Source organism: Oncorhynchus clarkii, chromosome 15 (genome assembly GCF_045791955.1).
Source record: "Oncorhynchus clarkii lewisi isolate Uvic-CL-2024 chromosome 15, UVic_Ocla_1.0, whole genome shotgun sequence".
Lineage (NCBI taxonomy): Eukaryota > Metazoa > Chordata > Actinopteri > Salmoniformes > Salmonidae > Oncorhynchus > Oncorhynchus clarkii.
Window position 1 is genome coordinate 39455209 of NC_092161.1, and position 14152 is coordinate 39469360.

The 14152-nt window shown below is 44.4% G+C and overlaps 1 protein-coding gene across 3 annotated transcripts in view; it reads right to left on the minus strand.

Moving 5' to 3' along the window:
• Positions 1–14152, minus strand: part of LOC139367250 (MAGUK p55 subfamily member 7-like) — a 253226-nt gene that overhangs the window by 27050 nt on the left and 212024 nt on the right. For all 3 annotated transcript variants that reach the window (XM_071105496.1, XM_071105497.1, XM_071105498.1), the window contains 2 exons: positions 11427–11507; positions 3515–3608 (listed from right to left, as the gene is read on the minus strand). In XM_071105496.1, the coding sequence (XP_070961597.1) occupies positions 3515–3608; positions 11427–11507 (175 nt within the window). The remainder of the gene's footprint in view (positions 1–3514; positions 3609–11426; positions 11508–14152) is intronic.

Below are 14152 nucleotides of genomic sequence, written 5' to 3' on the forward strand. Positions count from 1 at the left end.
TTCTATAACCACCTAAAAGGAAGCGATTCCCAAACCTTCCACAACAAAGCCATCACCTACAGAGAGATTCACCTGGAGAAGAGTCCCCTAAGCAAGCTGGTCCTGGGGCTCTGTTCACAAACACAAACACACCCTACAGAGCCCCAGGACAGCAGCACAATTAGACCCAACCAAATCATGAGAAAACAAAAAGATAATTACTTGACACATTGGAAAGAATTAACAAAAAAACAGAGCAAACTAGAATGCTATTTGGCCCTACACAGAGAGTACACAGCGGCGGAATACCTGACCACTGTGACTGACCCAAAATTAAGGAAAGCTTTGACTATGTACAGACTCAGTGAGCATAGCCTTGCTATTGAGAAAGGCCGCCGTAGGCAGACATGGCTCTCAAGAGAAGACAGGCTATGTGCTGGTGGAAACTGAGCTGCACTTCCTAACCTCCTGCCCAATGTATGACCATATTAGAGAGACATATTAGAGAGACATATTTCCCTCAGATTACACAGATCCACAAAGAATTCGAAAACAAATCCAATTTTGAAAAACTCCCATATCTACTGGGTGAAATTCCACAGTGTGCCATCACAGCAGCAAGATTTGTGACCTGTTGCCACGAGAAAAGGGCAGCCAGTGAAGAACAAACACCATTGTAAATACAACCCATATTTATGCTTATTTATTTTATATTGTGTCCTTTACCATTTGTACATTGTTAAAACACTGTATATACATATTACATGTGTAATGTCTTTATTGTTTTGAAACTTCTGTATGTGTGATGTTTACTGTTAATTTTTGTTTATTTCACTTTATATATTATCTACCTCACTTGCTTTGGCAATGTTAACACATGTTTCCCATGCCAATAAAGCCCTTGAATTTAATTGAATTGAGAGAGAGAGAGAGAGAGAGAGAGAGAGAGAGAGAGAGAGAGCGAGAGAGAGAGAGAGAGAGAGAGAGAGAGACAGACAGACAGAGACAGAGAGATTGAATTGAATTGATTGAAATTGAATTATACCAACAAGACACTTAATGAAATTGAAAACGCAATTGACCAAAATCAGTTCTGGGACATGTGGAACAATTTAAGCACAACAAAACCACAAGAATTAGCCATACAAGATGTAGGAATTTGGAAAACTTATTTTGATAATCTATACAAAAACATCACACAAAAAGACTTATAACAGAACCAATTAGAAATTAAAGAAAAATTGAACATCCTTGAATCAGTCATTAAAAACAACCAAAATCCATTAGATTACCCAATAACCCAACAAGAACTAAATGAAAAGCTAAAATCTATTAAATCAAAGAAGGCTTGTGGTCTAGACAACATCAGAAATGAAATGCTGAAAAACAGCACACCTGAGTTGCAAAATGCTGTGCTTAAATTGTTCAACATGGTGTTAACTTCTGGCTGCTTCCCTGATGTCTGGAACCAGGGGCTCATCTCCCCTATCCACAAAAGTGGAGACAAATCAGACCCCAATAATTACAGGGGAATTTGCGTAAACAGTAACTTGGGAAAGATTTTCTGTAGCATTTTGAATTCAAGAATTCAAACCTTTCTTCAAGAAAAAAATGTAATAAGTAAATGTCAATTTGGCTTTCTCCCTAACCATCGCACTACTGACCATATATACACCTTACACACACTAATTAATAAACACGTCCACCAAATCTTTTCAACATTTATATCAATGAATTAGCAGACATGTTGGACCAATCTCCAGCCCCAGGACACTATTTGACACAGAGGTGAAATACCTGCTATATTCTGATGACTTGGTACTTCTATCACCAACCAAAGAAGGTCTTCAACAGAACATTAATATTCTGGAGCAATATTGCCATAATTGGGCCCTGGCAGTAAATTTCCCAAAAACTAAAATCATGATTTTCCGAAAAAAAAAACAGATGTCAGAAACACAAATGTAAATTCACCCTGAACAACACCTTAATTGAACACACACCATATCTGCATCGGGAAACTTTAATATGTCAGTGAATGCACTCAAAGAAAAAGCCCGCAGAGCAATGTATGCAATAAAAATGAAATTATTCAAAATCAACATCCCAATTAAATTGCACTACTTTTGACCAGGGCCCATATGGCTAATGTTAGAGCGGCTCCCGGGTGTCAGTGCTCACCAGCTCAGACTGGTCCTGATGATCATTGGGCTGAATGTCTGTATTACTGTACTTAAATCCATGTAAAACACAATTTATAGTAATTGCCCCCAGTAAGAACATTTTATTCAGCTTCAGAAAAGGAGCCTGTAGTCTAACGAGCTCTTACTGTATATTTGTTTATGGGGAAATTCATTTAAAAGGCATACAGTAGCCTATGTTTAAAAAGGCATGCCATAGCCATACACTGCATAGGCTATACTGTTTGTTGCTGCTATATAAATTGGGAGAGCTGCTGTGGACAAGCTAGCATGCCAGGAGAGGTTCAGCTAAATTGGGACTGTATGGATGCTATCCATTTTTAGCAGGGAACAGGGCTTTCCTTGGGAACGTTACACCCACTTTCACGCGCCACTACCAACTGTGGCCAATTTCTCAAGGAGGTTTTCCCTACTGGCACTTAGAGAGAGAGAGAGCGTCTGTGTGTGTGTGTGTGTGTGTGTGTGTGTGTGTGTGTGCGTGCACATTGTTCTGATTGCATGCGACGAGGCGCAACGTAAACAAGTCCATCTCACTCTTCTCCTCTCTCCAGCGCCTTATAATTCAGAGTCAGCTGATGTGTGTGTGTGTGTGTGTGTGGAGTGTCCCGAGCGTTGCAGCCACATCGCAGTCTCCCCATTTACCCCTGTCTCTAAACTCAGCGAAAAACATCCCATGCCGTGCCCCATCACCAACCACAGCTGAACCAGCCCTACAAATACAACAATCCAACCTGGCCCCAGCCATCCTGTTGTGTTGTATGTGTGCGTGCGTTCTACTGTGTATGTCATGTGTTTTTGGGGGGCGAGAAGGGCGGGAAGGCATCCATTACTAAGGATGACGATTTCGGTTTCAATTTGTCCACCGCATAATGTTAGAGCGGCTCCCGGGTGTCAGTGTCGGAAACGGGGCCCGGGGACACCTCAAAGAAACACACACACACACAGGGCAGAAAGGGGCCCACTGTGACCTTGGGGCTCTTGTAAAGGGAGGCTTTGTTACAAAGTACCACCTCACACTCAGAGAAGGAGAGACATAGGGGTGAGCACTGGTCTATTTACAGAGAACCCTGCTCACGTCAGCTGAACTCCTTCCCAAGTCTGTCTCTCACGGTTACAGTTACACTGCCCCTAGTGGCGAAGGAGGAGACGGCCGAATTCATTGATTCCAAAGCGAGATACTGAGATCTCAAATATATGAGTTATAGTTACATTACAGTTGTAGTGCGTGTGGGAATGGAAGGATGCAGATAGCATGTATTTGCTGTGGTGTGTTTTGTATTAGAGATGAGATTAGTGCTGGTTATAGATGTCTGCTGTTTAAAGCCGCTACTTACTTGTTGTTTTGGATGTCCGTCTCAAATATATTTTTGGAGATGAAGTGATACTCCACCCCGTCAATCTCCTGGTTCCTCTTCGGCCGGCTGGTGTCTGTAGTACAGGGAGAGAGGAGAGAGGGGGAGAGTGAGACAGAGAGAGGGAGAGAGAGTGGGGGGTGGGGTGAGAGAGAGAAAGAAAGAGGGAGAGAGAGAAGGATGGAGAGAGATACATCACTACTAATCCAGACATTCTGAGGCATAGTTCTAACAGGAATCCTTCCTTATTACCATCCCAGTAATAAGTCAGTAGTGTACACACATGCACGCACACAAACAGACAAGCACACACAAGCATGCACAGACAGGAGCAGTGCCATTAAACGGAGACTGAGAGGGTAATGTAATTGAGTTGGGTAACTCTCATTAAGATCAGTTCCTACATTTACTTCCCCATAAACCCCTGCCATTAAAAGTGTGACACGTGGAGGGAGCGCGAACGGCAGCACTGTGTATGTGCGTGTGTGTGTGTGAGAGCAGCTCGGACTGGCCCGGTTCCAGTGGATTTGAGAGTTGCGAGAGGTCCCTCTGTGCCGTCTTTGGATGTTGAACCGCCGCTTGTTTAATGAGAGCTACAGGGGTCAGAGGTCAACTCCGTTACACTCCTCAGACAAATTGTCTGCACGCTCCAACCAGCTCCAAAACAAACTATTAAACTTTTATCACCATTCCTGCAACCACCACACCAGGTTTACCGTTTTTTCCTCCTTTTTAAAAATAATTTGGCATGTGCCTGAGATGTGGTCCTTTCTGGGATGTTGCCTCAGTCATCGGAACAGAGTGGAGGGACAGGGACAAAGGTGTTCTTTTTCCATACTGTATGCTGTTATGTGAGTGGCCAGTGGAGTTCACGGGCGAACACCTATACTACCAGTCAAAAGTTTTAGAACACCTACTCATTCAAGGGTTTTTCCTTATTTTTACTATTGTAGAATAATAGTGAAGACATCAAAACTATGAAATGACACATGGAATCATGTAGTAACCAAAACAGTGTTAAACAAATCTAAATATATTTTATATATGAGATTCTTTAAAGTAGCCACCCTTTATCTTGATGACAGCTTTGCACACTCTTGGCATTCTCTCAACCAGCTTCACGAGGAATACATTTTAATTTACAGGTGCGCCTTCTTAAAAGTTAATTTGTCTAATTTCTTTCCTTCTTAATGCGTTTGAGACATCAGTTGTGTTGTGACAAGGTACAGAAGATGGTATTTTACCAAATAGGGCTAAGTCCATATTATGGCAAGAACAGATCAAATAAGCAAAGAGAAACGACAGTCCATTATTACTTTAAGACATGAAGGTCAGTCAATACGGAAAATTTCAAGAACTTGTGTCTTCAATGCGGTCGCAAAAACAATCAAGCGTTATGATGAAACTGGCTATCATAAGAACCGCCACAGGAATGGAAGACCCAGAGTTACCTCTGCTGCAGAGGATAAGTTCATTACCAGCCTCAGAAATTGCAGCCCAAATAAATACTTCACAGAGTTCAAGTAACAGACACATCTCAACATCAACTGTTCAGAGGAATCAGGCCTTTATGGTCGAATTGCTGCAAAGAAACCACTACGGACCCCAATAAGAAGAAGAGACTTGGGCCAAGAAACACGAGCAATGGACATTAGACCGGTGGAAATGTGTCCTTTGGTCTGACGAGTCCAAATTGGAGATTTTTTGCTTCCAACTGCCGTGTCTTTGTGAGAAGCGGTGTGGGTGAACGGATGATCTCCGCATGTGTATTTCCCACCGTAAAGCATGGAGGAGGAGGTGTTATGGTGTGGGGGTGTGATTGATTTAGAAATCAAGGCACACTTAACCAGCATGGCTACCACAGCATTCTGCAGTGATACGCCATCTCATCTGGTTTGAGCTAAGTGGGACTATCATTTGTTTTTCAACAGAACAATGACCCAACACACCTCCAGGCTGTGCATGGGCTATTTGACCAAGAAGGAGAGTGATGGAGTGCTGCATCAGACGCCCTGGCCTCCCCAATCCCCCAACATCAACCCAATTCAGATGGTTTGGGATGAGTTGAACCGCAGAGTGAAGGAAAAGCAGCCAACAAGTGCTCAGCATTTGTGGGAATTCCCTCAATACTGTTGGAAAAGCATTCGAGGTGAAGCTGATTGAGAGAATGCAAAGTGTGTGCAAAGCTGTCAACAAGGTGAAGGGTGGTTACTTTGAAGAATGTCAAATATAAAATTGGTTACTACATGATTCCATATGTGTTATTTCATAGTTTTGATGTCTTCACTACTTTCTACAATGTAGAAAATAGTAAAGATGAAGAAAAATCCTTGAATAAGTTGGTGTTCTAAAACTTTTGACTGGTAGTGTACGTGATTTACTGGATCTGTTGCTCAGTTTGAAAACGGTAAATCGATCCTTCCCAAAAGAGACAAGAGGAAGAACTAGACTCTGCAAATAATCAAGTACTCATCAACAAACTACGTTTTCTGGAGAGGGGAGGAGGAGGGCTGGCTACAGGAACAGTCACTATTCTCGAGGGTAGGAAGAAGAGGAGGAGCAAGGTCACTGTCATTGCCGGGCCTGGACAGTGAGGTCTCTGTCAGGACTGGGAGGCAGCTAGTGCTAGCTGCTACATAAGTAGGCCTGGTAGCTTACACCTGTGATGGTGTTTCATGAGTCGAGGACGAGGTGGTAGCTTTGCTGATCTTCAGCAATTTGGCATGAGCTTAAACAAATCAAGCTTTTTTGCTGCATTTTTGTGCACCACTTGGTCTTGCCTTTAGTTTATCCATCTTGAATAATGCACTCACTCTCCATTCGAGTCCGACCTAACTTTTTTTTTAAACTTGAAAGCCAATTAGGTAAGTTGGCCGAGGCGGGCTGCCCACCGGCGCCGCTGAGAAATAGGCTAATTGGATGCATGAAAACAATATTGTCTGTCTGACTTGCCTACTACCCCTGTATACTGAACAAAAATATATGTAAAGTGTTGGTCCTATGATTCATTAAATAAAAGATCCCAGAAATGTTCCATTCACACAAAAAGCTTATTTCTCTCAAATGTTGTGCACAAATTTGTTTCCACCCCTTTTAGTGAGCATGTCTCTTTTGCCAAGATAATCTATTCACCTGACAGGTGTGGCATACCAAAAAACAGATTAAACAGCATGGCCATTACACAGGTGCACCTTGTGCTGGGTACATTAAAAAGCCACTCTTAAATGTGTAGTTTGTCACACAACACAATGCCAGAGATGTCTCAAGTTTTGTGGGAGTGTGCATTTCGCATGCTGACTGCAGAAATGTCCACCAGAGCTGTTGTTGCCAGTGGAAGTAGGAACCTCCACCTTGCATAAGGCATCGCAGCTGGTACAGCTGCCAGCAAAACAGTTGACATCCATCTGCTGCTTCACTACTCATATCCTATCATTATATTATATTATTAAATCACATACTAAACACAGATGAGGGGAAACTACAAAACCTTAGGAGGGACAAACAAACAGCACATGCAGCACATCTCACAAACACAGAATAGTGCCAGTTCAGCCTCTTAAGAATGGAAGAGGGCCAGGTTAGTTTGTGAGACAGAGCTGAGGGACTCTCAGCACGGTCAGTTGGTGAGTGAATTCAGATGGAGCCCTTGGAAAGATGATACCCAAAATTAATATTTTCGCATACAAAGAAGATGCTGTATCAACAAAAAAACAGATTGCAACTTGCAAAACGTGCGGGAAGAAAAATACAGACGAAGGCACAACAATTTCCAACTTTGTTCGACATTTGAAGCTGCACAAAGAACGGTAAGTCGTGGCTAATATAGCCGACAGCTATATATTTTATAACTTTACTAGTGTATCATGTAGGCTAACGTGACGTTAAATCAATGAGGTCAGTGCGGGAACGTGATCATTGCATCCAAGATTGAGCTACAACTGGCTAGGCAGTTGGTCGGCTAAATCCTGCCTGATGTTCCTAAAACAAGGTTGGGCGATAATGTACAAGCCTACATCGCCCGATCACTATCGTCTTTCTCATGGCTACCCATGTATTTTCATCGAAATATAACATTTATTTGGAAAGTAATAAATATATAGATATTTTTAAAAGCATCCAGGGTTTGCGTAAATGTAATATACAAACTATTACTCTTGTTAAAAATAGGAAATGCTATTACATTTGGTGAAGAGCACATTATGACTTGTTTAGGACTCGAAACTCAAAGTTTAGGACTTGAGACTTGTCGGTCTTGACTTGGGACTTGACTTGGGACTTGAGTGCTAAGACTTGAGACTTACTTGTGACTTGTAAAACAATGACTTGGTCCCACCTCTGGTCACCAGACATGTCACCCAATGAGCATATTTGGAATGCTCTAGATTGACGTGCACGACATCGTGTTCCAGTTCCCGCCAATATCCAGCCACTTCGCACAGCCATTGAAGAGGAGTGGGACAACATTCCACAGGCCACAGTAAACAGCCTGATAAACTCTATGCGAAGGAGATGTGTCGCGAAGCATAAGGCGATCACACCAGATACTGACTGGTTTTCTGATCCACGCCCCTACTTTAAAAAAAAATATATTTATGACCAACATATGCATGCATATCTGTATTCCCAGTCATGTGAAATCCATATATTTGGTTCTAATGATTTTATTTAGATTGACAGATTTCCTTATATGAACTCAACTCAGGATCACCTTTGAAATTGTTGCATGTTATTTTTATATTTTTGTTTAGTGTCGATTGGACAATACAAAACACTTTACTTGCTACATGTGGAAATGAAAAAGGAGGGTTTACTGTCAAAATGATTTATTAAAATAAATAATCAAATATAGACATTGGTGTGAGATGATGGGCTCATGGGCCCCCAGATCTCATGGACCCCCCCAGCCTTGCGTGGGCTGCAGGGGCTTCCACTACGCCCTTGCTTTCAGTACATATAGACAAAACGAATCCATATTATTTACCATCTGCTCAGTGGCATAGGAAATATTTACGGTGCAACAAAGGAATCTGAAATGAATTTCATTCCCCAATCATGGAAAATATCTGTCAGTGATTCTGGCCTCAAATCAAAATGTTTAACCCCTATCCTAATTGGCTTATTGCAATCATTTTAGTGTTTCTGACTGGCTGGTTTACATTTGACATACACAGGGAGGGAAGAAAAAGCCTTAACTTCAGAAATATGTCGTTTTTTTTTATTAACAAAGGGGGTAGCAGCAAGTGTTAAATATATCCATCTGTAGCCTGTACGTTGGCAGTGATCAAATAAAAAAGGGGAAAATAGATACTTTCCGAGACCCTTTCCCTCTCAATGAAACACAGAGGTCTAGTACACTATATGTCATCATCTATAAGGGGTTAGACTATGTCTGGGGCCTATTATACATACAACCATGGGTCACATTTGTGAACAATTAACAGCAGGAACTATGGGGAAAAGAGTGACTGCGATGGGATTTTAATACCAGTGACATTTCAAGTGTCAGACGTAGAATGGGACACATCCATTATGCCACGCTGCATGTTACAATCATGGCAATTAATATCAACAGTTTCCCTTTTTCCTCTCCTCCTCGCACATTTGCCAGCTAGCCTGCAGTAAATATGCAATTACTCAGCTTAACTGCATAAATCAAACCAATTCATTTGTTCTAACATGTTGGCCTTGGTTAGGGCTTGTGGGCTCAGAAATCGTTTTTTGCTCCTCCACGCTGAAAAAAAACCCCTAGAAAAAGTTAAAATCTCAGCGTTGGCAGCGGTGTGAGTCAAAGTCACAAGCATTATAGTGCTGGATGGTGTCCAGCATTATGGCAAGCTGTCATTTTGTTCTTATAGATGGAGGGAGGTGGAGAGTGGGGAGGGAGAGGAGAGAGAGAGGGGAAGGGTGTACAGTGGTGTTGCCAAAACATGAGGCAGTGGAATGGCATTTCTTCAGGAGGTAGAAAATAAAGCACTGTTTCCTCCATCACTCTCGGCTTGTCATACGGGCTGCGAAAAACAGACAATTACACTCAGAAGGAGAACCACTCCACTCGCCTGGGTCTGAGTGTGTGTGTGTGAGAGAGGGTTTGTGTGTGTGAGAGTATGTGTCTGTCTGGAGGACTGGGGCCTTGAGACGCACAGTCCCCCAGCCTGAGAGCAACGCCTTGGCGTTAGTCACTCCCAGACACCTCAGTGTGTATGAGTGTTTCTGTGTGTGAGTGTGTGTGTGCCTCCGTGCATGGGTCTATGGACCTTCACCCTTATCAACAACCACGAAGGTGAAAACCAAATTGGCAGCAGAATGCTAAAACCCCTTCATCCAGGGTGATTGTCCGATTTCTTACCAGTTTAAAAATCACAGGGGACATTTGGCCTCAGTTTAGAATCTAACCTGGAACCCTGTACGTTCAGTGTACACTACCAGTCATTGTGTGTGAGGGTTCAGCTCACTGTGGGAATCCAGCCAGAAACTAGACAGAGTGTCCGTCCAAAATGGCACCCTATTCCCTATACACTGAGTGTACAAAACATTAGGAACACCTTCCTAATATTGAGTGCAACCCCTTTTGCCCTCAGAACAGCTTCAATTAGTTGGGGCATGGACTACAAGGTGTGGAAAGCTATGTTGACTCCAACAGTTGTGTCAAGTTAGCTGGATGTCCTTTTGGTGGTGGACCATTCTTGATACACATGGGAAACAGTTGAGCATGAAAAACTCGGCGGCATTGCAGTTCTTGACACACTTAAACCGGTGCACCTGGCACTTAAATATGTTGTATTCCCCATTCACCCTCTGAATGGCACATATACACAATCCATGTCACACTTGTCTCAAGGCTTAAAATCTTTCTTTCACCTGTCTCCTCCCCTTCATCTACACTGATAAAAGTGGATTCAACAGGTGACATCAATAAGGGATCATAGCGTTTGGTCAGCAGCATACCACCCCCCTGCATCCCACTGCTGGCTTGCCTCTGAAGTTAACCAGGGTTGGTCCCTGGATGGGAGACCAGATGCTGCTGGAAGTGGTGTTGGAGGGCCAGTAGGAGGCACTCTATTCTCTGGTCAATTTGTTTTAATTATCCAGTGATTTGGGACATTGCTGTCTTTCGGATGGGGTGTTAAACGGATATCCTGACTCTTTGTGGTCAACAAAGATCCCATGGTACTTACCGTAAGAGTAGGGGTGTTAATCCTGGTGTCCTGGACAAATTCCCAATCATACCATCATGACCACCTAATCATCCCCAGCTTCCAATTGGCTCATTCATCTCAGTAACTATTCACCAGGTCATTGCTGTAAATGAGAACGTGTTCTCAGTCAACTTACCTGGTCAAATATTTTTTATTCACTTGGTCAGTCTATGTCATGGAAAAAAATATTTTGTACACAGCTTCATCTGCCCCGGTAAAAATTAGTGCACTACATAGTGAACAGGGTGTCATTTGGGATGCACACAGAGCAACTTGTCTCCATAACCATCTGATACAGACCAGAGCTTCTATTATTATTGATTACAAAGACAAGAGCATCCATCCTGTTGCCTGTCAGTCTCACTGGGGATGGTAAGAGAGGCTGAGGAGGAAACCAAATGACTACTTCAGACCCTAAAACCATCTGCCAATAAAAGGATCCAAAACATATGGAGGAGAGGATATCTAAACTCAGACTGACCACAACCGAAGCGAGCCCCCCCCCCCCCCCCTCCCCACACACACACACACTCCTAGTCTGGCAGAGATGTTCTAGTCCACGGGTCAGCGGCAGCTGGACACACACACACCTCCACCAGTCTGGGTCAGCGGTGGGTGGAAATACTGTTGTATGTGTATGCGTGTGTGTGTGTGTGCGTGTCTAACTGTAACTACGGGTCACAAGCGGGTAGACTTACGTGGCACGGTAACGCTGAAGTGTCGGGGGTCAGAGATCAGCAGCTTCCTCTTCAGCTCATTTAGACCTACCCCCGCGGGACCTGGAGAGAGACAAAGACAAAGAGTGAGCAAGAGAGAGAGAGGCAGAGAGGGACGGAAGGAGGGAGGAAGAGAAAGGGAGTTTAGCATTATTAAAACAACATCCGTCATGCAGTCATCACTGCCTCCTCATAATGAAGGTGGGCTAGCGAGAGGCCGGGCCGGAGGAGCGAGGCAGTGTGGAGGCCAGGTCCAGGACAGGACGCAGCGGAGCGGAATGTTTTCCGTCCCATACGCCAATGACAGACACTGACAATTGGAGCTCAGGCCAAGTTTCAGCACCGACCGCTTGTGTGCTGGTGTTTACAGACCTACTGAAGGCAGGCCCACACACATACACACACACACCTCGGTCCACGGTTTGGAACTGAGAGGGCCAGATTGTGAAACTCACTGACCGAGACCTCTGTGCTCTCACTACTGTAAATATGACTGGGGTGTAGTGACAGGAGGAGAAAAGGAGGAGAGGAGTGAGGGAGAGAGAGGATTGCAGCACCAAAGGGGCCTGCCAAGAGAGCACTTTGTTGTGTTTCCCTGAACAGCCTGAAAAATCAACAAGGACCCGTCCCAGTGGGCAGCTGGGTTTTCCATCACATCTACTGGAGAGAGGGAGGGAGGAAGGGGAGGAGAGCAGTAGGAAAGAGGGAGAGAGGGATGGAGAGAAGGAGGGATAGAGCGAGAGAGGGAGATAGGGATGGAGAGATGTAAGGATGGTGAGAGAGAGAGCGGGAGAGCGAAAGAGAGAGAGAGAAGGGGGGTAATGCAATATTGATTTGTCTGCGGCTCCAGAGCATTGCGCTCCCACCTCTGACATCTCCTCCTCTCTCTCTCTTCCCCCTGTCTCCCTCTACACCCTCCTGAAAAGATATACTCGATGACTTCAGCAGGAATGGCTAAGCTGAAATATGAGGCTAATTCAAACGGTCTCCATATAGATGTCTTCAAATAGTGTGGACAACAATCAATTCCGGAAGTACAAGGTTCCATGCCCCTGGTTCTAGAAGCATTACCGCGGCAACTAGCTCCACAGCTGCTCTATACAGTCCGCTTGTAGAAAGGCACAAAGGCAGGGTTGATCCTGGACGGAATTCCTGACATGGTTGTCGTTCTGGGCAGGCACCACGAACGCATCAGGCCCTATTGGAAATTCATTTTCGCAGGCAAATGTGTTTAGCAGGCCGCCATCTAAAACAAATGGACATTGAGTTCACTCACTGATGTGGATGAGGTGGAAAAAGAGAGTGAGAGCGAGAGAGAGAAAAAATAGGGAGATGGGGTTATAAGCTAAAGTTGAACACAAGCGCTGTACTGTTAGACATCAGAGTGTGGATCCTATTCCCTCTGTCTGTTTGTCTCTGTCCTATCTGGTGCGTTAACCTACACTTCACCCACCCGTCCGTCCGTCTGTCCGTCCAGAGAGGTTTTAAGCTGCTCTGATAAACAGGTGCAAACAGACTTCCTTTTAGACCCTGTGTGTGTGAGAATGAGACAGAGAGCCACTTCAGGCCACGCGACACACACCTACAGTCCTGATGCAGACAGACAATAACACTCGTAACACTCTCTAGTCTTATGCTGCTTCCCAAATGGCATCCTATTCCCTATGAGCCCTGGTCAAAAGCAGTGCACTACATAGACAATAGAGTACCATTTGAGACACAGCCCTAGTTTACCGCTCGGCCATATGTCCTCCGTCACATGGTCCCTGTAAGTGATAAAAGCTGTTTCCTCAGCACATTCATCCTCTGTTCCCTGTGTAAGAAAAATAAAAAGGAGAGATCGACCAATAGCGCGGGCCGCCGGGCTCTAGCAAAGTGCGGTCGCCATCTCACATAAACAGCACATGGCCGCGTGAAGACGGCAATCAATCTTTCAGGAGAGTTTTTAGAGAAAAAGTCCAAAAGGGGTCTTGACGCTCCTCGCCACGTAGATTTATTAAGACGAGGAAACGGAGTTAACTTTTTAAATTTGTTTTGAGAGACCACAAGGAATGTGACTGTGCTGTTTAAAGAAGAATGTGTGTGTGTGTGTGTGTGACTGTGCTGTTTAAAGACGGATGTGTGTGTGTGTGTGTGGCGGCGGAGATCTGGCATGTTGTTGTAGGTGTTAAAGGCGCTGGAGCGTACTAATACAGGCCTTTTATGACCCGTATCTCAGAACAGTGGTAAGACAGAGAAGCAGGCTGCAGGCGGCCATGCTACTACCCCCCAGTCTAGGTCTGCTTCCCAAATGTCAGTCAATTCCCTTTATAGTGCAATACTTTTGACCAGGGCCAATAGGGCAGTTTACTATAAAGGGAATAGGGAGCCATTTGGTACACAGCCCCAGAGATCAGAGTTTTTAGTTCAAACACGGTTGTTTGTCTGAAGTAATGCGGAGTAGAGCTGAGCAGCGGTGGTTGTTGGCCCCTCTTCCCGGCGGTATCAGGCCCCACTACGAGCACCTCACCGTGGGATGACAAACGGCTCACGCTCCCGTACACTTCTACAGCTCTCATTACACCATTCTCACCTTCTACATCGCTCCCTCTCCATGCGCTTTCTGTCTGAGTCCCAAATGTCACCCTATACCCTTAATAGTGCACTACTTTTGACCAGGACCTATAGGGAACAGGGTGCTGTTTGGGACACAGCCTCTCACTATCTCT